The 25,633-nt window shown below is 34.7% G+C and overlaps 4 protein-coding genes and 1 long non-coding RNA gene across 5 annotated transcripts; 1 reads left to right on the top strand and 4 right to left on the bottom strand.

Moving 5' to 3' along the window:
- Positions 1-2,221: 2,221 nt before the first annotated feature.
- Positions 2,222-2,614, bottom strand: LOC140060949 (lysosomal enzyme trafficking factor-like). Its single transcript, XM_072107324.1, has one exon. The coding sequence runs from the start codon at positions 2,612-2,614 to the stop codon at positions 2,222-2,224; it is 393 nt and encodes a 130-aa protein (XP_071963425.1).
- A 1,899-nt stretch (positions 2,615-4,513) lies between these two features.
- Positions 4,514-5,499, bottom strand: LOC140061007 (uncharacterized). The gene is made up of 3 exons (XR_011847388.1): positions 5,387-5,499; positions 4,993-5,264; positions 4,514-4,884 (listed from the first exon to the last, which is right to left on the bottom strand). It is a non-coding gene; the product is annotated as an uncharacterized lncRNA (long non-coding RNA).
- A 697-nt stretch (positions 5,500-6,196) lies between these two features.
- Positions 6,197-10,155, bottom strand: LOC140060950 (uncharacterized). The gene is made up of 5 exons (XM_072107325.1): positions 9,991-10,155; positions 8,783-8,854; positions 7,903-8,074; positions 7,078-7,424; positions 6,197-6,454 (listed from the first exon to the last, which is right to left on the bottom strand). Exons 1-5 carry the CDS (start codon positions 10,147-10,149, stop codon positions 6,197-6,199), a joined length of 1,008 nt encoding a protein of 335 aa, XP_071963426.1. The 5' UTR covers positions 10,150-10,155.
- Positions 10,156-10,685: 530 nt separating this feature from the next.
- On the top strand, positions 10,686-23,875 carry LOC140061120 (inositol-tetrakisphosphate 1-kinase-like). The gene is made up of 10 exons (XM_072107571.1): positions 10,686-11,074; positions 12,388-12,418; positions 15,691-15,816; positions 16,175-16,292; positions 16,608-16,700; positions 17,455-17,498; positions 18,964-19,123; positions 19,600-19,673; positions 20,777-20,945; positions 21,203-23,875. Exons 1-10 carry the CDS (start codon positions 10,998-11,000, stop codon positions 21,532-21,534), a joined length of 1,224 nt encoding a protein of 407 aa, XP_071963672.1. The 5' UTR covers positions 10,686-10,997; the 3' UTR covers positions 21,535-23,875.
- A 224-nt stretch (positions 23,876-24,099) lies between these two features.
- Positions 24,100-25,511, bottom strand: LOC140060951 (uncharacterized). Its single transcript, XM_072107326.1, has 2 exons — positions 24,620-25,511; positions 24,100-24,467 (listed from the first exon to the last, which is right to left on the bottom strand). Exons 1-2 carry the CDS (start codon positions 25,509-25,511, stop codon positions 24,100-24,102), a joined length of 1,260 nt encoding a protein of 419 aa, XP_071963427.1.
- Positions 25,512-25,633: the final 122 nt, after the last annotated feature.

Raw genomic sequence — 25,633 nt, forward strand, 5'->3', positions numbered from 1 at the left:
TTTTTCTTTAATTTTATTTAATATACTATGTACTACTGGCACGGTATATGAAGTATAAAACAAATTATTACGGTACAAATCGGATACAAATGAAATGGAAAAATATGAATTTCAAGGTCATTGGCAAATCAGGGTATTTACTTACAAATGTATCATACTACTACATGGCTAAATTTACTGTACGTTTGTTTGTATATTATATACTTTAAATATAGGTTTAATAAGTTATTTTGTGATTAAATTTTTGTGATTTTAAATTTTTTTTCACAGAGGTTAGGTTAGCAAAAATACAGAGAAAATAAACCAGATTATATGTCATCTGCATCTACACTAAAATAACATAACTGTTAATTAAGCCCCTTCTTTCACTTCGCCTAAAGCTCTGTCTAACTATCAAATTATTTTGACAAAAAAGGGTGATGTGCCCAAATATGGTAGTGATATGACATCATGTCTATATGGGCACATCACATTTTTTTGTCACATAAAGTAGCTTAATAAAAACTCCACATGTACTTTGGGCCTGATCACAAGTTTTGTATGGTCTGTGCCCAGGCATGTGTAAATACAGAGTTTTGCTAGGCGATGTTTAAGAGATAGTAGACTATAGTATTACTAATAAACCACCACCTTCCCATGTAAACCTACCCACACAAAATGATCGCTTAATTACATTTGGAACCCAACAAATTTGTAAAAATTTTTAAAATTGTTTATAATTTATATTTTCTTGTATTTTACAACATTTTACATTTTTAGCAGAATTTGAATTAATTTGATTTTAATTGACATCATTTTGTGAAAATGCATCTCTTCTGACATAGTCAATGGTCCAACATTAAGTACTATATTTGTAAACATCTGCATATAGTTCTTAACAGTAAAAATGTATAGCTTGGAATTATGGAATGCTAACACAATAGATATCAATATAATTGCTTAGTTGTTCAAATGTTTCTTTATTGCACATTTGTCAAGAGAGCATTGGTGTAATGGCTATGAGCACTCGCTGGCTACACCCAGGGCCCCAGAGCTTAAGGGGCCCAAGGTCATGTGTAGCCCAATGCAATTTTCTAGCATTGAACGGGCCTCTAGGAGTGTTAAACCAGAGCCATTTCCCCCCTGCATTACACCACTGCAAGAGAGGTATGTAAACATCATTTTTTAGTATCATTAGTTCATAAATTAATGTAAAATTGTCTCTATTCTCGGCACGGTTAGTATAATCCATCTTGGTGAGAGAGACCATGTGTTTCCTTTTGCATACATCTTTAAAGACTTGTATCTTTCCCAGATTCATTAAACCAATTCTGTACATCTGTTTAGAATCGTAATATGGCAATTTCCATGTTCATGACGTTTGTCTGCGTCCTATATTTTGCAGCAATACAATAATGTTTATTTACGTAATTCTTTTTTTAAATTCATCTAAAAGCATGCTTTTAAATGTGCAGCAAAAGTCACAAGAGTCTGTCTTCTTATTTTGCAGCCTGTCCTCTTCTAGGGGCAGATCTGGGGGAGCACTAATATATTAAAAGTTTGTCAAATATAAAGTAGTTCATAATTCTAGCTGTCAAAACCTTCAATGACCCTAGCGCTCCCCTACCCAATGGATACGCCCCTCTCTTCCATGTAAAATCAATTTCAAACTTTCTTTAGAAACTCTTTCCATGTCTTATTTTGCAGCCTATCCTCTCCTAGGGGCAAATGCCATTTTTTTCTTCTAACGGGGGAGCGCTAGTATTAACAGTTTGTCAAATATAGTAGTTCAAAGTAGTTGGACATTTCTAGCGCTCCCTCCACCTACTGGATCCGCCCCTCTCTTCCATGTAAAGTCATTTTCAAACATTTCTATAGAAACAATAGTTCAGTCTACATTTTTTCGTTCCCAAAAATCAGCCTCTTATTTGGTTCCATAAATATCTTCTAACCATTAAAAGTGTCATGTCAATTTGTTTTTTGTTGTATTTTCACGTTTTTCTTCTGATCTTTCAAAGTAGTTATCAACAGTTTTTCCACTTGAGTGCCCATTAAGTTATGAACAGTTTTTCATCAGTATTTTCATGTTTTCCCTCGTAAATGCCATGGGAAGTTATGTCATTTTATCATCTCCTTAGTATCCATAAAAAGTTATATTAGCAATCAGTTTTTCATCAGTATTTTCATTTTTTCCTTGTTCTTTAAATGTTATTTTATCCAAAGTTTTTCATCGCTATTTTCATCATGTTTCCAACAAATCAGCAGTCAGTAAAGTCGGTGACCTTTCTCCGCAGTCCACCAACTTTAAGAGGATGCAAATTGGCACCATCATCAATGATGCGTTTTTTGGGTTAGTCTTTGTGCAGGCTAGTAACACACAAAATACTTGTAGATACGGAACAAGTAGAACAATGACCCACAACCAAAACGGAAGCGCTAGAATGTTGGCTTTTAAACGCTGAAAGACGTTGGAATGTTCATTATTGTCTTCTAATATTGCTTTGTTGTTTGATATATTCTCCAATGCAAAAATATTGTAGGAGTCACTAATTTCAAATATGTAGTATGCCAATGCAAAACTAACTGCTAGGAATACTGCAAGAGCAAGCCAGGCAACCCGTTGACGAAAATTCATTCTGGCAATCTTTCTAAAAATAAATATATTATATACAGTATATAAAAAAATTTTATTCTTGTGTATTTGTTTTTCATTTAAATAATTATTTTACATGATGGCCAGGATCGAAGCATATGCGGCGCTAGTTCCGTTTCGCACCTGTCGTTTATTTCGACTCAAAATTGGTTAAGTAGCTTTATCGTGAGTACCACACCTTAGAATTAGGCCTCAAAAATACTTTTACGAAGGATATCACACAAAAAGTAAAAAATAAATCCTTTAAATTGATGAATTTACAGACGTGTTTCTCGCACATCGGTTTGTGAATTTCGCATACTCCATGTTCAATGTTGTTGTTTCTATGGAGCGCCAAAAGAGTAATCATAACAGAGTGCTAAAAACTCAGTAAATTGCGTATATTTAATGCATTTATTGGTGAAAATTACGTTCAATTTTATCATATTTTGTCAATGTCAATGCAACAAAAATATTACTGTTGATACTGTACATGGTTTTTGCAGGAACTTTTAGGAATGAAAATCGACAAATTCATCATCATATTACATGTACTGTAGGGGTATACCTGATCTAAATAATATTCCTCTTAGTCTTACTCTTAGGTCTAGGGTTGGTTGCTATTTGAAAACAGCAAATTATTAGCAGTAAAATGTTACAGCATTTTTATTGACAAAATATATTAAAATTAAACGTGTATTTCAATAATAAATTCATTAAAAGAAGACGCATTCCACTGAGTTTTTAACCATCTATTGTTGTTGCTCTTTTGGCGCTCCATAGAAACGAAAATATTGAACTTCGAGTATGCCTATTCTAAATTCGCGAACGGTATGCGAGAAACATGTCTGTAAAATCATCAATTTAAGGATTTATTTGTTACTTTTTATGTGATTCTTCTTCATAAAAGTACTTATGAGGCCCAATTTTAAGGTGTGGTATTCACAATAAGTTGCTTAACAATTTGGAGTCAAAAGGAAGTCGAAATAAAAACAGGTGCGAAACGGAACTAGCGCCGCATATGCTACTCACTGGTTCTAGAATACAAAAATTATAAATAATCTAGGCCTAGCTAGTTAATCAGTTGCGTTCGCGCTGAATACAGACAGGCCGTTGTGCAGGGACGGATGCTAGCTACTTCTTGTCCTAGCCTAGCTGGTAGTGGTAGTAGTACTCTACTAGTTACTAATACTAGCAGTGTACTAGCTAGGCCTAGACATGATACGCTTGCAAACATGTAAATATAGCTTATAAACACAGTACTGATATGAGCGATCGCCTGTTTAATTATCAAATGTTATAATCACATATTTAAAATCATAACCATACCAAAATAAATACGGGCAAACTCGACTTAAAAAATCGTTGTTGTCTTTCTCCGATCCTCTTACAATTAACTCCGGTGGCCTGCCACGTGACATCATGGTCAGGTGACTATCTATGATCGATAAAATTCCAAATTCCATTTATTTTGTTTTAGAGACTACTGTATTTGAATAATTAATTTAAAAGATAGTAGTAGATAGTAGTATAATTAATAAATAAATAATAAATACAGAGCTATAAAAAACAACAATTGGTCTAATTCCCTTCTTACCTACTGAGATAGTATCGATACATTGATTCTGCCAACTTCATCAGTGTTCTTCACAGACTTGTATGGTTAAAATGATGTCATTTTTCTGTTTGGAAATAACTAATATAACCTTCTACATCGCTTTTTTTTTTAAGGTTTTTTAATCTTGCTTTTATTTGCATCTATTCAATATACAAGTGATATCTTCAAAAGTCAGTTCTGTTTCTGAAAATAAGAAACAGAAAATATTGAAAAATAAATTGTTGTTATTGTGCCTTATAATAAAACCTATCCTATAAAAAATGTTAAAAGTACAAATATGATTCCCATGTATACTTACCAATAATGTATCGATATAGTTAAGAATTTATTTTAGATGACCACATCTCATCCGTCCAAACATATTTTTTGTTTGTTTTATAATTTCGGTTTTTTTTGCACGTTGTACATCACCGGACCAGTAGTCCGTAATTCCAAAAGCCAGTTCTGTCCTTAACATTTTTCTAACAGTTTTTTCTCGAGTAAAGTAGATCATTTTGACATCTTCAACTGAGTCAGTTCTGACCACACATCATCCGTCCCAACTTCTTCACAGGCACGTTTTAGACATTTTTCTAACATTTTTTGTTTGTTTTATAATTTTGTTTTGTTTGTACATCAGTACAGTGACCATAGGCCCACATCTTCAAAAATACATCTGCATGACAAAAAGAAAACATATATGGTATGTACCAAACATTGTGATCAGATATTGTGTCTGAACAAACGCTAGAAATAATATAAAGGCTACAACTAACATCCTTACCCCTGCAGATGTGAAAGCGATTCTCCATTTAATAGATGACCCCCCTCTCCCCATCCCATTACTTCTTCACAGATTAATACATAGTCTTCATAATCGTCTAAATTTTTTTTGTTTGTTTTATAATTTCGTTGTGTTTGCACGTTGTACATCACCGGACCAGTAGTCCGTAATTCCAAATGCCAGTTTTGTCCTTAATATTTTTCGAAGTGTTTTTTAAATTGTATTTTTTCTTGTACAGTAGATCATGTGACATGAGTCAGGTCTGTCAACATCTGCGTGACAAAAAGAAACAGAATATTATATATATTATATATATATCGAATTAAAATGTTACATAATTATTCATTTTGTCCGATTGCCTAAAACAATATACCTAACATGACTATCTTCTTACCTGAATAATATCCATAGCTGAGATTGATTCTTCTGTTTTAGATGACAATGCTCTGTCCATCATGACATCTATCGTAATTGTTTTTTGTTTTTTTTATTTTAGTTTGTTTGCACGACGTACAGTTGCACGTAGAACATTTAATATTTTTTATCAACAATCTGTATGACAAAAAAAGAAACATACTGTATTTGGGCATATAACTACCATATTTGGGCATCAACACACTTTTTTGTGAAACTGGTTTGATAATGTAGACAGAGCTTTAAACATTAACATTACGAATCAATGTACGTCTGTTCTTTTTACTTACCTTGTAGATATAATATATCGTATGGTTGCGAAATCGCTTCTCTGTTTACTTGATGACCCCCCTGTCCCCACCCCATCTTCTTCACAGACTAATACATAGTCTTATCTTCTAAATTTTGTTGTTGTTTGTTTTATAATTTCGTTTTGTTTGCACGTTGTACATCACCGGACCAGTAGTCCGTAATTTCAGTCCGTCAGTGTCAGGACCTACGAGCAATATCAATGATTTAAAATTAATACATTTAGCGGTCATCATGTCAAAATAAATATTCGTTGGGTCGACCGCGAACTGAGACTCTATATTATTGTATAGGCAGGGAAGAGTGAAATTATTCTTCGCTGGTATAGGCAAACGACATTTCCGAGTTGTAAAAACGCGCCACAGAAGCCACTTGTATTCTTATCATAAATTAAGTCTGACCTACCGATTTCGACGCATTAATCCGGCTTCATTGATGACATATTAAAAAATAAAATCAGATAAAAAAAAAAAAAATTGATCTATAGCATGGCGGTTGGGCTCTCGTCTCCAGAAAGCACCTGGCCTGGTAATGAGAATAATATCTCCTCGGCCACATTGTCGCTGACGTCACTGTCGCCATCTTCCAAGCGTCTGAGTATCTCTTCGTGTCTCTTTCTTTTCTCCTGCATTCGCAGTTCTCGTGCAAGTCTTTGCTTTTCCCTCATCTGTTCGAAGGTGATTGGTTCAGATTCACTGATGCGTAACCAACTTGTTTGCTCATCTGCAGCTTTCTTAGCCTAACGAGTTTTAATGTTTTATATACTTTACTTAGATAATAATATTGTATTCAAAAAATTGATTGACTTATTTATTAAACTAAAACAAATATTTAACAAGTTAAGATAAAAATATAATAGTAATAATAATGAAATGATAATGATAATATATTTATATTCCTCCAAAAATATAAATGAACGCATATATAAATAAATAAAAGATACATGTTAATAATAAGTTCCTATAACCTTAAAGGTTTTTTGACTGTCCTTAGAAAAGAAAATATTAATTCTAATTTTAATTTAGAAATTAATTTAAACTTGATATAGTTATACAATTAAAATTTGTAATCTATATTATTTCTGTACAGTAACCCCTATTAAGGGACCGAAAACTTCAACAAAGTGTCCCCTTATATAATAAGGGTGTCCCGGTAGCGATTTTTTTTTCGTACATAAGTTGGGACCCCATGTGAAAGATAGCCGAAATATTGCGTCCCGGTAATGGGTTGGGTAGTGCTTCATTAATTGGTGGATGATAAGTGAGGTGTCTCAACGGAGGGGTCTGCTGTATAAATAAAAGGTCATGTTCTCACATTTAACCAGAAATGTATCTATATATTTTACTATGTCACATGACAAACCTGTCGTTGTTTTTCCTTCCTCTTGTTTTCCTTGTTTATCCTCTTCGTTTCTTCTTTACGTAATCTCTTACGCTCTTCATTTTCCAGTTTCTCTTCTTTCTGCCTTTCCTTCTTTTCTCTCTTCTCCCTCCTCTCTTCTTCCCTGGTGTCAGCGTCCAGCATTGCCTCCAGTTTCGGCAGTTTCGATCGCACATCGTTCAACGATCTTGGTTTGATCAAACCTTGGTCTATCAGTTCCTGCAAGATTTCCTTTTCGGTCTTGGTTGGTCTTGTAACACTTCCCAGGTGATTTCGAGCTGGAAGAATTGGTGCCAACATCACGTCATCATCATAATAATCCGTCTCCTCTAGTTAGTTAACAAAGAAAAAATGTTCATATCGTTAAGTTCTGTCTACACAATCAAACTTTATGTGACAAAAAAAATGTGATGTGCCCATATATGGATATGTTAATGTCACATCAGTACCATATTTAATCATATCATTAGCATATTTGGGCTCATTACACTTTTTTTGTCTAAAAAATAGTTTGATAGAGTGTAAGAGCTTAACTCTTCCGTAATAAGCAAAGTAAAAATATCATGACTTTAATGTGCTCCCTTGGCAACGGCACGCGCGGCGTTTGAGAAATTTTGAGGAACATACGTCAGAGGAACAAGCGCGTACAGTTCTGTTCGCTCTTTCCTCTCCTCCTCTCTCACACAGACGCAGCGCAAGGAAGAACGCAAGTGATTCGACCAATCACAAGCGATGGACCAACCGAATTCGCTTGTGATTGGTCCTTGCCTTTACACTCGGCGCTAATACAATCTTGCTCTTATTTACCGTCTGTTATTGCTGCTGCTGCCAAACTGCTCTTAGATTGTTTTGGAGTCAAGTTTTTTGGAGTAGTAACAACAAACACTTCAGGCTCTGGTGGCTTAACATCTTTTCGTCGGCGTCTTCTAAACCAAGAAAAGCAGCCCCTTGAGCGTTTTTTACTACTGCAGCGGCTAGGCTGTGGAGTTTACACATACATTGGTTTTAATCAACATTAAGCAAACATCTTTTTGGCTTCTTCGTTTATTTGATTGTTGATGATGTGTTACTTGTGATTGTTGATTGGAGTCGAGCGAATGGTTAGATGGTCGGTTTTGAATGAACTGATTGGTGGGTTAGTGATTGATTTATTGATTAGTTACTGAGTGATTGGTTGGATGGTTCATGGTTGATTGGTTGGTTAGTAATTGATTGATTGATTCATGGAGGTTCCTCCATGATTGATTGATGGTTAGTTATTGATTAGCTACTGAGTGATTGGTTGGATGGTTCATGGTTGATTGGTTGGTTGTTTAGTGATTGATTGGTTGATTGATGGTTAATTATTGATTTATTGATTAGTTACTGAGTGATTGGTTGGATGGTTCATGGTTGATTGGTTGGTTAGTAATTGATTGATTGATTCATGGAGGTTCCTCCATGATTGATTGATGGTTAGTAATTGATTAATTGATTGGTTACTGAGTGATTGGTTGGATGGTTCATGATTGATTGGTTGGTTTGTAATTGATTTAATGGTTGGTTAGTGATTGATTGATTGATTGGTTAGTGATTGATTGATTTATTGATTAGTTATTGAGTGATTGGTTTATGGTTGGTTAGTAATTGATTGATTGGTTGGTTAGTGAATTGTTGACTTGTTATCCTAACAATCTTAACAACTTACTGTTTTTTCCCTTGGTTCCGAGGACACCTCACTTTCTTGGTTATCAACTACAAAATTTCCAGCCGGCGTAACCTAAACAATTATTATTTGGTTAATATTAATGATAACAAATGTTTTTTTTATAATAGACTTACTAATTGTAATTACATCCATGTCTATCCACATCACCCATCCCCATCATCCACCTTCCAACCCACCCATCCATCCATCCATCCAGCAATCCAACCCACCATTTCCATCCAATGGGTTATTGGGTTTGTTGGTGGGTACCCACAAACCCACTCACCCATCAACCAGTCCATCCATCCACCTACCAACCATCCATGCACCAACCCACCCATCCATCTAACCATCCACCAACCCACCCACCCATCCATCTATCTACCCAGCCCATCCACCAGTCCATCCATCCACCTCCACTCATCCATCCACCAACTCACCCATCCATCCAACCATCCACCAATCCATCCATCTACCCAACCATCCACCAATCCATCCATCTACCCTACCCAACTCATCCACCAGTCCACATCCATCCATCTACCAACCATCCATCCAACCATCAACCAAAACAACCACCCACCCATCCAACCAACCATCCACCAAATCAACCACCCACCCACCCATCCATATACCCAACCCATCCACCAGTCCATCCAACCATCCATCCATTCATCCACCTATAAACCAACCAACCCGTTCATTCATCCATCCATCCATATCCATAAACCCACCAACCAACCAACCCATCAACCTAGCCACCCATCTATCTATCTATCCATCCACTCACTCATCAACCATTCCATCCATCCATCCACCTGCCAACCATCCACCAATGGCACCCATCCATCCATCCACCCACCAACCAACCTATCCATATATCCATCCATCCATCCACCCACCCACCAACCAACCAATCCATCAACCTACCCACCATCCATCCATCCACTTATCCACCAACTCATCCATCCTAAGCCTACACCCACCTATCCGCAAAATACCCACCCATCCACCCATACAACCACCCACCCATCCACCCGTCTATCCATCCGTACAACAACCCCACCCATATCCACACGTCCACCCACGCACGCATACACACATAGGCCTATATATATATATATATATATATATATATATATAAAGTTCACCAAAAAGCGAAAAAGTAAACATCTCTAACCAATGTTTTAAGTTTGCTTGTTACTTACCCTCACGTTGAGCTTAACTCTCTCACCAGTCGCTTGGTTGGCATAATACCAACATCGGATGATCTTTTCACCGGTATGATTTCCATTCACATCGGCAGTATAAGGCGGTTCCTTGGCTTCAATAATGCCAACAGAGGTTGAAAATCTAAAACATCCCATTTTAGATTGATAAGTTAAACGATAATGCACTAATAACTTGATAAAAGCTTAGCAAATTCTATTCGGTAACAACTAGGTTGATAGCGTTTAGAAATATACCTTGTATTGGTAACGAGGCAACAAATTAGGCGCGCATACTTCGTCGCGTTGCTAAGCTCGGCGCGCCACATCACTACGCGTTTTTAACTGAATTTCCATGAAAATACAGGTATTGTGTTTATAAAAAAATAGAAAGGTAAATATATATTAACGATAATTGTAATGAATACACGTAATAAACTCAAAAATAAAATCCTCTTTATAAAACAGTATCGCGTTACAGGATCTTTTTTGTCAAGTGTAGGAATACACGTCAATGTGGTGGTTCTTTTCCTCCGTGACGTGGACAAGGCTCCGATTTCACTTCGTTTTGATTGGTCAATAGTTTTCAGCAGCAGACGCGTCACACCAACCTGCGACTACAGTTATAGGTAGGAGCAGCTGCTTAGTGTTTTAGCCTACGTTGTTTTGCAAAATGCAATTATGCATTAGGATAATATAACAATAAACCAAATTATAGGTATTATTAAATTGAATATAATTTTAAAGATTCTAAAAAGTACACTACAAGTGAAATATTACTTTCCTAGAATATTGCTTTCCACACGCCACAAGCCGCTTCACAAATATATAGAGGGCGCACGACAAATAATTAAAATAACACTGGTGTGGATGGACGGACGTGTTTTGCATGTTTTTGTTTGGAAGTGTAATTTAGGGCGTGAAAAGATTCAGTTGTTTGTATTTTATTACACGCTTATGGTGGGTTTGGAATTTCAACCTACGAAGCAATTTATACATACACAAGTATGATACGAATTGGATATTGGATGAGCGAGAAAAAACGAAAGAAGATTGATTTACAACAAGTAGCGGACCTGTGTCGGTAAGTAAGGTGTGCGCTCTAGCCGCCACCACCAGCAAGCAAGGCAAGGCCTAGGCTGCTGCTCTGTACTGTATGAATATGTAGTTAGGCACGTTGGAGGGGATCGGAGTCCTACAAACCTGTAGTTGAGGAGGCCAAACAGACTGACCTAACTACCAGAGAGGGGCCTATTGTTATGCCAGTTGTTTTGTTTAAAAGCAGTTTTAATATTAATTTGTATTAGGCCTAGCCTACACTATGCAATATGATGAATTAGAAGAAGATAAATGCCTTTTGAAAATTGTAAAATAAAACCCCATAATTTATTTTTTGAGAATTGAATGGGGTAAAATATGATTGATTGTAATTGTCGTATTCGATTTAGACTTTCACCGTTGAGTATCAGGTTTTCCGTTGAGTACTTCTTTAACGGAGTATTTTGAGCATTGAGATTGTTCTTAACGAAAAAGCTTTCGTTGTCAACGTTTTCTATTCGAATGACTTTCTGTTGAGCACAAATTTACAATTCGAATACAAAAAGTACTCAACGAATCTTTACGTTGACAACGAAAGTTCCCAATCGAATACGACAATTGTTTTACTTGTTTTGTCGCCTATTAATATTATGTTATTGCATTATTCTTTACTCCATGGTTATTATTATTGTTTATATAGAACCTCTATAGGCTATTTTCACCTGTTACAGTAGAACAATTTGAACCTTTTTGCACAATTTACACATTTTTTTAAAACTTTAAATTGTGTAAATTGCAACACAAAAATGCAGCTGGGAATCCTAGTATGTTTATTGCACTCCTTCCAACCACAGTGTGCATACTCCTTAAATTAACAGGAGCGCTCTGCATTATTATTTATATTATTTCCCAGGCTAGCCTATTATTGTCACATGGTGTTCACAATATAAAAGGTTTAAGTTCTTGCACAATGACATTGAGCTATTGCTTTGTTTATTTAGTATCAACCTATTATTTCCATCATTTCACTGGTAAATTCATTGAGACATGAAATAAGGAATGATAAATTAAATTATTATTTTTTTTTTAATATTCAATTGAAATTGATAATTTAGAGTATAGATTTTGTAAAACAGCTTTAAATATTTCTTTCTGTAAAATAAAAATATTGGTAAAGAAAATTGAGTGTATTTCACCCACAATTATGCATATTTACATATTTTAAATGCAAATTAACTATTTTCAATTCTCTGATTTATAACTTCACCTACTATATTGTTTTATTTAATAACAGTTTGTTTACCATATTAATGTCAAATGTTACTATAAACTGTTTACATATTATTATTTATTTTGTAGATTACAAGGTGTAGAGACAGAAGCAGTTTTAGTGAGTATACAATTAATCTCAAAATTATTTTACTGCAGTAACATGATTTTCATTTTTCTTTCAATGTAGTTACTGTAATAAACAGTGTATAAGATTATCCCACAAAACACTTTCAGTAAAGAGCCCACAAATTAAAAGCAGAAAAAGGCTGACATATGGTCTATTAATAGAAAACACTTACTAGGCCATTTTGCAGTTTTAATAAAGTTAAGCTATTGTGACACTAAAATGCAAAACAATTTTTTAAATTATTTTTTCTGGGGGACAATATATCTTTAATATTTAATCATTCAATTCAGTTTAAATCAGTCATTTATTCGATGCAATTCATCAATTAATTTAGTTTTAGTTTGAACAAAAATTAATGGCCAATTATTTAAACAAGAAATATTTCTTACAAAAAACGCTGCTCGACATTTTAAAATTAATCCTTGTTCTTTCTTCAGATATATTTATGATTAATTATTAATAAGATTTCCTTTAATCGCAAAAATACATACAAATCAAAGATCTTTAATTATGAATCACATACCCATTTAAAAATGGTAAATTTTGAACTTTAATGTGCTGTGTGTGTGTGACCTCAGCCTGTAGGCATGCAACTGAATACCCTCTAGAGACAACGTGACTTCACGGTGGTACAAGTGAGAAAATTCTTCCCAGTCTGTTGATTCGCGTTGACCAATCAAAGGACGAGAATCCAAAATCGTTTAACCATGAGCCCTCATAGACTCAATTTCCCAGACGTTTTTGGGTCCAGCAGCTGGGATCTATAAATTATAGTCGAGTTACAAAGTCGCAAAACTGTCGGCCTTGTAGATACTATAACTGCTGCTTGCTTTAGCTTCTGAATGAGTAGTCCTCATGGGACGTAGCTGGCTAGAGCAGCAGCGTGAAAAAAGATGTGACAGTTCTAGTTTAGTCCATTTGGGACCACACTGTGGGCCCGTTTCTGCTGCCAACCCAAAATATACCGTATAAATATACCGTATATGAAATTCGTGCACCGTTTCCGCTGCACATACTTCGTGGGTGGGTTGTAAAAAAGTTGGCTTTCATTACCCAAAATGCATTTCGTGAGACGGAAGTATGGATTGACCTCGTGTAGTGAGGTTTTTACCTACCGGTACATGCTGACAAAAACAAAACAATGATGGTATCTCAAAACATCGTAGCATTGCTTTCTATTTTAAATCTAATGAGCAGAAGTGGCAACGAATTGACACCGCACATACAAGCACAATCTAGAAATGTCACTATAAATAAACTCTGTTATTCAAATTGAGTTTATATTATGCTATATTATCCTATATTGCCGTTTTAATTTCCATTTTCTATTATACAGTGTTTTACCATGATTTTACATCACGTTGTTGTCGTGTAAGAACATTTGATTTATTGTAATTAAAATCTCGGTATCTCTTCTGTTGCCATGCAGTCTCCCCCCAACCTTCGCTTTCCCCCACAATTGAATTGCAAAAATAGTGATTTGTTCGGTCCACAGTGACATTTTGATCTGTTGCTTGCTTTTACACGTGTGTTTCAACTTTCAATGCAGCAGAAAAACCAAAACAAGCGCGTCGCGCTCGGTTAGTTTTTGACCTCGTGTCATGAGTCGGGTCACATTTACGGTATATTTTGAGTGCAGCAGAAACGGGGAACGAAATATACGGTATATTTTGGAATATACTGTATAATATCCACAAACGATGGGGATATTTATGCAGTATATATACCGCAAATATATACGGTATATTTTTTATGAGACCCATTTCTGCTGCCAAAAAATATACCGTATATAAAATATACCGTATATATATACGGTATATTTTTGGCAGCAGAAACGGGGCCTGTGATTACAAAATAGTAGAGTTTAAAAGTTACACAACTGTGAAGTGAAAGTTCATAGCAGACTGACAAGTCAAGTTTACTGACTTGCAGTTTAGTAGAACTGTATGTCAGAAATTGATAAACAACTTTTTATTGAATGTGTTATTTATTGGTAATAGAAACAGGACACTCTGATTATGATTAAAACAAACAGTATAATGTAGGTATTAATCAATTACCACAATATTACCACAATACAGGATTTTGAAAGTTCTTTGGTAGTGACAAAACATGACACAAGGATTTCCTCTGCCAAATTATGGGTTGTTTAGGACAATACAAGGGTCAGAATTTACATTAATACCCCTGACCTTTCACATTCCCTCTGGAGTTTATAGTATACACTGGTGACTGTGTCAGCAAGGTAGTTTTGTATGGTGTCTGCCTCTGTGTGTGTAAACTTCATAGAGGTTGCTCGGTGAAAAGGGACACACAAGTATTTTATTGTATCCCTGTAAGTGTAATGCTTTAAACTAATAAATTGTGTTTGTTCACACTTATAAACTGCTGTACTTGAAAAACAAAGCTTGTTAAATAGTTAAAGCCCCCTTCCCTACGTTTTTTAGATCTAATTTAAGATCACAAACTATATTTAATGTAAAAATAATACTATATGGTCCTATTGCGATAACTTTTTTCGTCTTTAAACGGTTAAAAATGTGAAAAACAAGTCGATTCTAATAATTATAGCAGCCCGCTATAAATCCCAAAATGCATTGCGCACGGATTGATATTTTTGTTTTTCACCTGTAATTCGCCCACTTTTCGATCGATCGTGAGGCCAAAACAAATGGAAGACTCCTAACTTTTCAGCGAAAATACCGGGTTTTGCCCAATTTGTATCAACGGAGTCTGGCAAAAATAGAAAGACAATTACAGTAATGCAGCAACTATACAACGTCAGGCTAGGTATATAGCTAGCGTACGATGTTCGTACGTTACCGATGTTTACCAGCTAGGCCTACAAAACTAAGCCTAGCTAGGCTAGGCCTAAGACCGTCCACGAGAGGTCGATCGCCGCAAGCTACTTAGGTAGTAGTGCATTGTTTCTCACTTTTTATCATAATTTACCATAAAACGTACATTTAATACAAGGAATGACATGGTTTAATGTTTTTAAAGTGATATATATGTATTATTTTCCAAAAAACGTCCAAAATTGCAGGGAAGGGGTCTTTAAGGTTCAAAGACCAGATTTGTTAATTGTGTGGTTTCATTATTAAGTAGGTTTTGTGTTGACTATAGGTTATAATGATCGCCTACTAAAAGGAACAAAAAGCAAAAATCAATATCTCTTCCTTGTTATTTGAAATTCAAACAATTTATATTATTATTGTCTGGTTTATGTAATTTTTATGATCAAGAAATATTGTTATTTTCAGATATCGTTAGAACAAGATTTAGAAGAGCAAGGACCATTTGATGTGATTTTACATAAAGCAACTGACATCCTGGTACTTGCAGAAGACGGAGACGAGGATGCAGCGACTTCCATGAAAGGTTGGCAGGTAAGCAAAGATATTCAATTTGTCTTTTACTTGTTTTTGTTTGTTTGCCACACACGAATTATATTTGTAATTGTAAAATTTTTGTTTAACCTAATATTTATAGAGGGTGACCCTAAACAGCATATGATGACAATCAATGGGCCCTCAGAGAATGAGTTGTGATTATTTATGATTATGAGTTTGTGTCTGTGCATGAGACAGTGTCACACAATTTACTGAAATATTCTAAATTAGGGACTGGACCATGTCAAAATTATTTTACTGCAGTAACATATGATTTTAGTTTAAATTTAGTTATTCTGAGTTGCTGTGATCTATACTATCAATGTAATCTCATTTTAATCTTCTTTTTTCTTAGTCGTACATATCACGTCACCCTTCAGTACTGGTCCTTGATCCTCTTGACAGCATTGCCCAGCTGATTGCTAGGCCTAGCACGTATGGAGTGCTAAAGCAGACATTAGCATCATTACAAGGTACTGTACTGTAGCTATAATGTGAAATGTTTAGCATTACATATGAGGCTTCGCGGGAGCGTCCCCTTCCATGCCCCTCCCCTTTTCCTAAATAGCTGCAATTTAGCATGTCATTTAATTAATTTTAGGCCCTGCCCCCACCCACACGCTTATTTCAAAATTCTACATCTTCCACTAAGAACACCTTTTAGTTGAAACAAGAAATTAGGTTTCGTAATACTATTGCTATTATTTGAAAGTAATAATCTAAATGGGTGTTTTGGAGCACAAATCTTTATTATTATCATTATTAATACTGTATTGATTCAATTTCAGATGTTGAAACACCCAATTTTGTTGAGTTAACGAAAGCTGATTTAGATGTAAACCTTACATTATTAAAAGATGCTGGAGTAAGATTTCCATTTGGTAAGGAAAAACGTCTTTCTAAAGGCCAACTTGGACAGCGTCATACGTCGGGCATGATGAGTCGTCTCATCGATAGAAAATTTAACATGTTTAAAGTTCTCTTGATGACATAAAAACTACACCCGACACTGTCTCAAGACGATTCGTCTCGTCGGAATTCAACTAAGACAGCACTGACGAGTCAAGATGTTTTGTCGGGCTTCATCGTACGATGGTGTCTGAGTTGGCCAATGTGTGTATGAATGAACAAACTAATATGAGACGAGATACATTAAAAATTCTTGTAGTCAGACAAAAGATGACATTTGTTTTACTGGTTGATACATCTAAAGACTTGAGTAGCTAACTTATGTAAATGTAAATAAATGTAAATGTGGAGGAATAACCTATGACTTGCAGCCTAACTTGACTGAATTGCACACATGTGTGGCACAATAACTTTCTTCTCCCCTAATGATCCCTTCGTGTCAAGTGCTGCCACTAACGGCGCACATCCATCTGTCCACAACTTATGAAAGGAAAGACTGATTCAAAGTAAATATGTTGGGATAGATGGAGTAAGCAGCCTTGTTGAATAGACCATTCAACATGTTGGGATAGATGGAGTAAGCCTTGTTGAATAGACCATTCAACATGTTGGGATAGATGGAGTAAGCCTTGTTGAATAGACCATTCAACATGTTGGGATAGATGGAGTAAGCAGCCTTGTTGAATAGACCATTCAACTCATAAAATGCTTTTTGTTATTTTTCAGTTTGTAAACCTTCTAGAGCACATGGGTCAAAGATATCGCATAAAGTAAGTAATATTTAATAATGGTTTTAACTTAATTACAAAAATATAACTTAATATCTTTATTTATTTACCTCCGCCAAGGAGGTATATGTAATCGGTAGCGTGTGTTTGTTTGTTTGTTAGCAGGATTACTCAAAAAGTAATTACAAGATCTTTACCAAAATGAATAGACAGATAGATATGTGGTCAAGGACCATTGCATTAAATTTGGGGACCATTTGGGACCACAGTCCCAATTCTGGACCACTTTTTACTATACTTTTTTAGACCTGCTAGTGTTAAAAGATAGGACAGAATTGTTCAAAAGCCGGTGAGCAGTCTTAAAGTAACAAGTAAACTGAAATTGCATTTTCTCGAGAACTACTTGTCCAAAAAACTTCATTTTTGAACAAGAGGCAAGAGTTATAATTTGTGATTTGTAATTTTAAAACATAATTTGATTTAATGTGCACGTTTTTTGATGCGAGTAGTTTAAAAAACCTACTTCTTTTCAAATTCACTCGTTTGATTTTTGCGTTGCTGTTCTATTGTTAGTCAACTGAAGCTATTGTTAATTGAAAGGCTTGTTACATAACCATTACACCAAACTCGCATACACATGCTTGTAATGAAATTAGCCTAAATCACAAACAGCATTAAGACACACACAATATATATATTTTTTTTACCGGAGAAATCTTATGTAGGAGAATTTTACAGTAGGCGGAGGTATGCCCTCTCGGAGTGGCTTTCTAGTTATTACTATAAATACAATATTCATAATTTATTTTAGCAACATAGATTATGTCCAATATTTTAAGTTATTAAAACAAGTAGTAAAATGAATAGATGCACTGTTGTTTCAATAAAATAGTATAAAACATACTCCAAATAAGACGTAAACCATGGTTTAACATTTGTATATTTTCATGTTGTTATTTTGGAGTTATGTTTTATATGTTAACTAAAATTAAATAGAGTGTGAGGAATATAAGATACAACAGCTAGTAGAATACGGCCTTACCATGGTGAAACACCGGTTCTCGTCAGATCACCGAAGTTACGCAACGGCCCGGTTAAAGCTCGGATGGGAGACCATCTGGGAATACCGGGTGCTGTATATGAAGCTAGGGGTCCCATTAGGCATTTGAAATCAGTACTGCTGACTTTTTTGGCAGCCCCTGCATCTAGTATATGCCTCTGGTTAAGGTGGGAACTGGACGAGAGAAGCCCTTGGTCAATGTTGGGACCAGCCAAAGGTGCTTTAAACAGTCCTGGCTTAGTCATCATTCAGATGAATGTAAGACTAATTGACATTATCGTTATACGACAGAAGTCAGCCATATATATATAATATATATATAGTCGAATAGAATTACAATATAATTACTGTAATAAAAAATGACAAGAACCATGCACAAATTCAGAATGTTGTCTTTTTAATAAACATGAGTTATGTAATTAAAATGAATGTTATTTATGTTTTTAGATGTCTATAATTTTCAACGAATCTGGTCTAAAAGACGTGAAACCACCTTGCGTTGCTCAAACCTTCATTAAACACAATGCAGTTCTACATAAGATATTCATACTAGGAGATAAACACTTTATTGTACAGAGACCCTCTCTTAAAAACTTTTCTGAAAAGGGTAAGCACTTTCATACATACTTTATACTAATTTTTGTGCCAGATTGGTTAGTAATTTTAATTCTACTATTTAACTTTGTATACACTGTATGCAAAAAAAAAATGCAACAGCTATAGCCAGTGGAGCAGTTGCCTTCAACTATGAAGTTTGCTCCTAAATGGAAGAAGAAAAAGTTCTCTATGAAAATACATCCTTATAATATCTTTTTTCCAAAATAAGTGTAAGGTTCGGAAAAAAATGCTTTTGTTGATAGAATACTGTAACATTTTGTTTTGATATGAAACTATGAATTTCGACATTTTACATGTATATGTATGTAAATTGTGATATTATAAACATACATAGCACATGAGTGAATTGGATATAATTTTAAAATTGCATAAAACAGTAAAATATGATGAGTACACAATGTGTGTGTACCAGCTACAGTATACAATATATATACATTCATGGTTTTATACATTATTTTTTTTTAGATTCAACTCTAGAAACAATCTTTTTTAATAGTCATGATGTGTCAAAACCGGACTCTGCATCATTTCTGAACAAGGTAGGTATAGCGGTATTTCAGTCAGTATTATGACGAATGATGGAACACTTTCCTGGGTTTGAATGGTCTCGCCTTTAAAGGGTTCTCCAATATCCCCAACTCTCATTAACCCTTTCACTGCGGAGCATTATTCCCACCTCTGTGCAAAATATATATTTACGAAAAATATATGATATTTTAAATTGTGTAATTATTTTTGTGGTGTGTGATGGGCAAAGGGTTAGTCTACAGTTAGGTATAAAAAAAAATGTAATTTGCATATTGATGACGTCATGTGACGTCATTACAGGTATTTTAGGATTTCGTGTTTTTTATCGAATCAATGATAAAAACTATATTTTCTATAAGAAATTCTTATAGAATACGTTTTTCCAACTGGATGTTGATGAAAATACGTATAACAAATAAAAATATTTAAAAAAATTGAATTATTTTTGTTTTATAAAAATTATGCACAAATCAAAGTTTTGGGGCAAAATCGTGAAAATAATGACATTTTCAAAAAATTCACTATAGTACAAAAACTAACTATTTTTTCTGAATTTTTTTTTTTTGCGTGTTGTGATAAACACTGTTGCCCTATTGGGGCTGGTAAATTTTTGTTACTTTCAAAATGGCTGCCATTACGCTAATCAAAACAACTTTCCAAGATAGAAATACTATTATATATACTATACTATATATAATATAACTATAGAGGGCGCATTATTTTCAAGATGATAATACAACTATAGAGGGCCGTTTTTTTTCATGGAAAAAAATTTTAATGACTTGCAAAAATATTCAAGTTCATCGAAAAAATACAGAGGGTGCTATATATTGTAGGCAAATACGATTAAATCATTGTTTTGCCCATACCCGGTATTACCCGGGTATACGTATTTCAACGACGTCTGTTTATACCCGGTAGTACCGGGTATACGCAGTGAAAGGGTTAAATCTCTGTCTACACTATCAAATTTTATGTGATATCACAACCATATTTGGGCATCTCACTTCCATATTTGGGCACATCACACCTTTTTTGGCCACATAAAGTTTGATAGTGTGGACAGAGCTTTAGTAAGTGTTGTAGTTAAATTGAAACAATTGACCGTTTACAGCTTGATGACAGTGACTGCAAATCTTCAGGTAAAGAACCATGTGGAACGACGATAAACAAACTAGTAGAACGAGTATGCAGTCAGTTGAATAGCTCCCTCATAGGTATTGATATCATTGTTGAAAATGAAACCGGTGTTCATTACATCATTGACGTTAATGCATTCCCTAGTAAGTATCTTTTTTTTAAATGTTTATCTTTTTCTTTTGGCCCAGGAGTCGCAATAGCAGGACTGAAAGATGTGCGGCTCCGTAGATAAGTGGCTGTGTGTGTACTAGTACATATTTTAATTTTTAAAAATAATTTTTTAAATCGGATCATTGTGACATTATTTGTTTACCCCCATTGTCAATATCTCTCGGATCATTACTGCTTCAGGTCCGACAGCATTTTTAGTCGGATAAACAAATTGTTTTTATAATATTAGGTTATGAAGGTGTTCCAAATATTCTGCAGCTGTTATCAGACTACATTTTACAACAATTATTCAAAACATCAAACGGACGTCCGCAACATTCACAAGAAAATGGATTCACCAAAAAGCTGATCACAAATGCCAAGGATGTTATAAAAAATAGTCTTTCCATGGACTCCAAGAAACAGGGTATGGTGAATGGTTATTCAACGGAAACGAGGAACCAGGAATTGGCCACCAGTCTTTCTAAGAACCAAGTAAGGAATGAAACGAATGCCAGGAATCACTCAACCGTTAAGGGTGAATCGAGGAACCAAACATTGGTAAATGGGGTGTATTTATGAGATGAAAGATGGGTAACAAACTTGACAAAGCTATTTAAGGTATAATTTCTAATACAGCAATATTATATCAATAACATATTCATTCTCTTTCAGTGCCGATTAAAAACACACCTGATTCTCTGTACTGTATCCCCACACATGGCACAATCTGCCCATGGTTTATGGCCTATTGCATGATAAAAGCATCACATGTGATTCTGTATTACAGATTCAGTACCGAGATTCGGCTTTTAAACATGAGTACTTGTGAAGTAATTTTGAATGGCAGCACACTCTGTTATGTTGAAACATTCCCTTTTAAAACCTTAATCCTCTTGTCAAGCAGACATTTTTTTCTCTCCCGGTTTGTAGCAAGAACCAAAGACAGTACCCCCTCTTAAATCAATTTTCATCCGCAATATCAAATCCCAACTAATGGGAAAACCTAAAATTAAATTGTTCAGAAGAAAAAATTGTGAAAACCAGCAATACTGTGGATAGCAGTGACTGGATTTAAATATAATATAAAATTAAAGTAAATTTTTTAAATTACAAACAAATTGTACACATTTTGGGATTCTTCTTGTATGGATTGTTAAAATTGAATTTTTAAATTGTTTTCAGGCATTCATTTTTGTTTAGAAGTAAACTTGAAATCCAATTCATACCCACCCTAATCAAATGATTTATAGTAAAGTATTTACAAATAAGGTCATCAATTATATGATATAGATTAAAAATAGGTAAAATATTTCTGTTCATAAATAAAAACAGAGTTTGTATATTTTTTAACAATTATAGGATTATTTACGGTATTCTAATTTAAACCCCCAAATTGTCATTAAAGATGTACTGTCCCTTGAAACACGAAAAAATGAAGAAAAAAAATATTCTAAATATAAATTGGCCATATCAAAGTAATACAGTATTAAAGTTATTCACTTTAAGTCGAAAATTCGAGGCAAAAACAACAAGTTTACGTAATTAACAGGTAAATTAATTTGATTAAATTTCGTTTGGAAAATCGTCACGAGCGAAAGTAAACAAAGATTTCAAACCACGAGTATGCATTATGCATGATGCAAATTAGGATTGTTTACAACTCGTCGCGGTTGAGAAGGTGTTTTCACACAGATCGAGAGGAAGTTTTATGATTATGCATACAGAGTAGCCAAACAAGCGCATTGCATTATGAGATATGTTTTGATCGAAAACTTTGACTGAAAGTCGAAGTTATTTTTTGAACAAAAAAACGTCCGTATTTCGGTTACATTAATTTTTTTTTAAATAATTTTTTGTGAAAGTTAATAACTATTATGATACTTAAAAATGACCCACCTTTTTTCGAAATATAAAAAAAAATAATTAGTCAAAGGGACAATACATCTTTAACATCTGTTTTTTTTTTTAAATTCTTCTCTTCCACGCTATGAACCCATCTACCTTCCACCGAATTTATTTTTTAATTTTATAAAAATCAGCCAAAATAATTATCTTTATTTTCACCCTTCCATGTGTTGTCTCTAAACCTACCACTGGTTGGCAAACTCATAAAATGTTTTTGGGGTTATTTATTTGCTTCTCAATTTCTATTGTTCACTAAACATTCACAATGGATTGGCACAATAGGAAAGATCATAGACTTCTTTAACATAATTATTTCTAAATAATAGTAGTCACTATAACTTGTATCAGGTATATTTTAATATTGCAGATAAAAAAATAATAGTTCATATTCACAGTACTGAATACAATGAAAGCTGCTAAATCATTAAAATATTAAACATAGTATAACTATAATAAATAAGGATAAGTAGAATAAATAAACCTGAATGATATTTACAGAGTAAACTGGTGAAATGGTCCCTAAAAAGAATCAAATTTAATGATGAGATTTAAAGGGTCATTGTATGCTTTTAGCCTATTTTAAAGCTCTGTCCACACTATCAAACTTTATTATGCGACAACAAAATGTGATGTGCCCATATATATATGGAGACGATGACGAATACTACCATATTTTGGCACATCACACTTTCTTTGTCAAACTAATTTGATAGTGTAGACAGAGCTTAAGTTTAGTTTTTAAATTTCATTATTTTTAAATGCTTTTTTTATCCTATTGGAAATCATATTTGATTTCTGTAATATAGTATTTTTTTTATATCTAAAAAACTGGTATTACTGTATCGAAATATGTGTTATAGATGCTATGTAATGTAAAAACATGTTGAGCAACTTAGGGTCAACAAACGTAGGAATTGACCTCTCATTATATTGTTATAACACTGCCTTGTTTGAATTTAGCCAACTATATGTTAATAGTTATGTTAATAAAATGTTTGTTTTTTACGCAGTATAACGTAAGTTTGTATTTTTTTAAATTACTTTTTACTTTTGTACAATTACGATTAATTATTGAAATCAAATTTTCGTTTTTCATGAAGGTGAAAAATAAACGTTGAAACTTACCAACGTTTCGTGCGTTAGCATCGCACTTTCTCAAGGTAGTGGTGTCAGCTTGGTTTGCCGACACTGATCATGGCATAGTCACGTGATGTTGTTGTGACATGCGCCCTCTCTGAGTTATTTCTTGAAAACCTCTGGGTAAATCCCAGAGGGGTCCGCCACGGCCGGCCGTCTCACTTCTAACAGGTCATCATATATGTGTGGCAGCCACTTTCCTCCTTGGTCTCTGTTCATGTTGTTCTCAGTTTTTCTAATTGAAATTGCTTCTTGCCATCCTCTCTTGTTGATGTTTCCCTCTTTCTTCAACACTTTCGCCTCCCAATTAGGTGTATGGTTTTCCTTTATAGCATGGTCTGTAATTGCAGATTTATGTGTAATGTTTGATTGTGACATTCTGCTTGACCTTGTCATGACTCCTTTCGTGTGATCTTCTACATCTTTTTTATGTTCTTTTATTCTGTTTCCCAGTTTTCTACCAGTTTCTCCTATGTATATTAAGTTGCAATTCATACAGGGTACACCATACACTACTCCACTTGTGTCCTCCGGCTTAATCTTATCTTTTGGGTGTACTATATGCGATCTCAATTTGTTTTGGGGTACAAAGAGTTAATTTTGTGGTTAGTGAGCGTTCTACGTATCTTTTCGGATATCCCTTTCACATAGGGTAAAGCTACGCTGCCACGCATGTCTTGTTTGTTTTCTCCTTTTTTCTGACTATTCTTTTCTTTTTTATTGTGTATCACTCTATTGATGGCCCAATTTGGGTATTCACATATATTAAGTACCTTTCGAATGTGCTTCATCTCTTCTCTTTTGCTCTGCTGTGTTGTTACAATGTTTTGGCATCTGTCCACTAGTGTGTTGATGACGCTCAGCTTGTGCTCAAGAGGATGATTTGATTTGAAGTTTAAGTATTGGTCAGTATGTGTGGGTTTCCTGTAAATCGAAGTTTCTATAGTACCGTCAGTTTTTAGGGTGATGAGGCAGTCCAAGAACGGAAGAGTGTTGTCGGTCATTCTTTTTGTAGTGAACTTGATACTTTTAGTTGGGTCTATGGTGTTAAGATGTTTAAGATCTTCTATAGATTCCTTTTCGACCACAGCTAATACATCATCTACATACCTTCGCCAATAAGTGGGTCTGATGTTGTCATTTGCCCTGCTTATGGCCTCAGTCTCCAACCATTCTAAAAACAGGTTCGCAACGATTGGGCTAATTGGACTTCCCATAGCTATGCCAGATTTTTGCCTGTATATGATGTTTCCAAAACTGAAGTATGCGGTGTTCACGACCAGAGACAACAGTTCCATAACATCTTCTACTTTCAGTTTTGTACGGTTTTGTAGCGTTTGGTCAGCCCTCAAGCATTCATGTATTATTTCCAGTGATTTTTCCGTAGGGGTCTTTGTAAACAAAGATACTACATCAAATGAAACAAAGGTATGGTTAGGTGACACATGAAGATCTTTTAGTTCGGTGGCTAGTTCTTTTGAGTTGTTTATTGAGTGTGTGGCGTTGCCAACCATTGGTTTTAGAATATCTCTTAGAAATTTGGACACCTCATAGTAAATGGAGTCTATACCGTCTACGATTGGCCTTGGCCAGTGTCGGCAAACCAAGCTGACACCACTACCTTGAGAAAGTGCGA

This window comes from Antedon mediterranea, chromosome 10, assembly GCF_964355755.1.
Source record: "Antedon mediterranea chromosome 10, ecAntMedi1.1, whole genome shotgun sequence".
Classification (NCBI taxonomy): Eukaryota; Metazoa; Echinodermata; class Crinoidea; order Comatulida; family Antedonidae; genus Antedon; species Antedon mediterranea.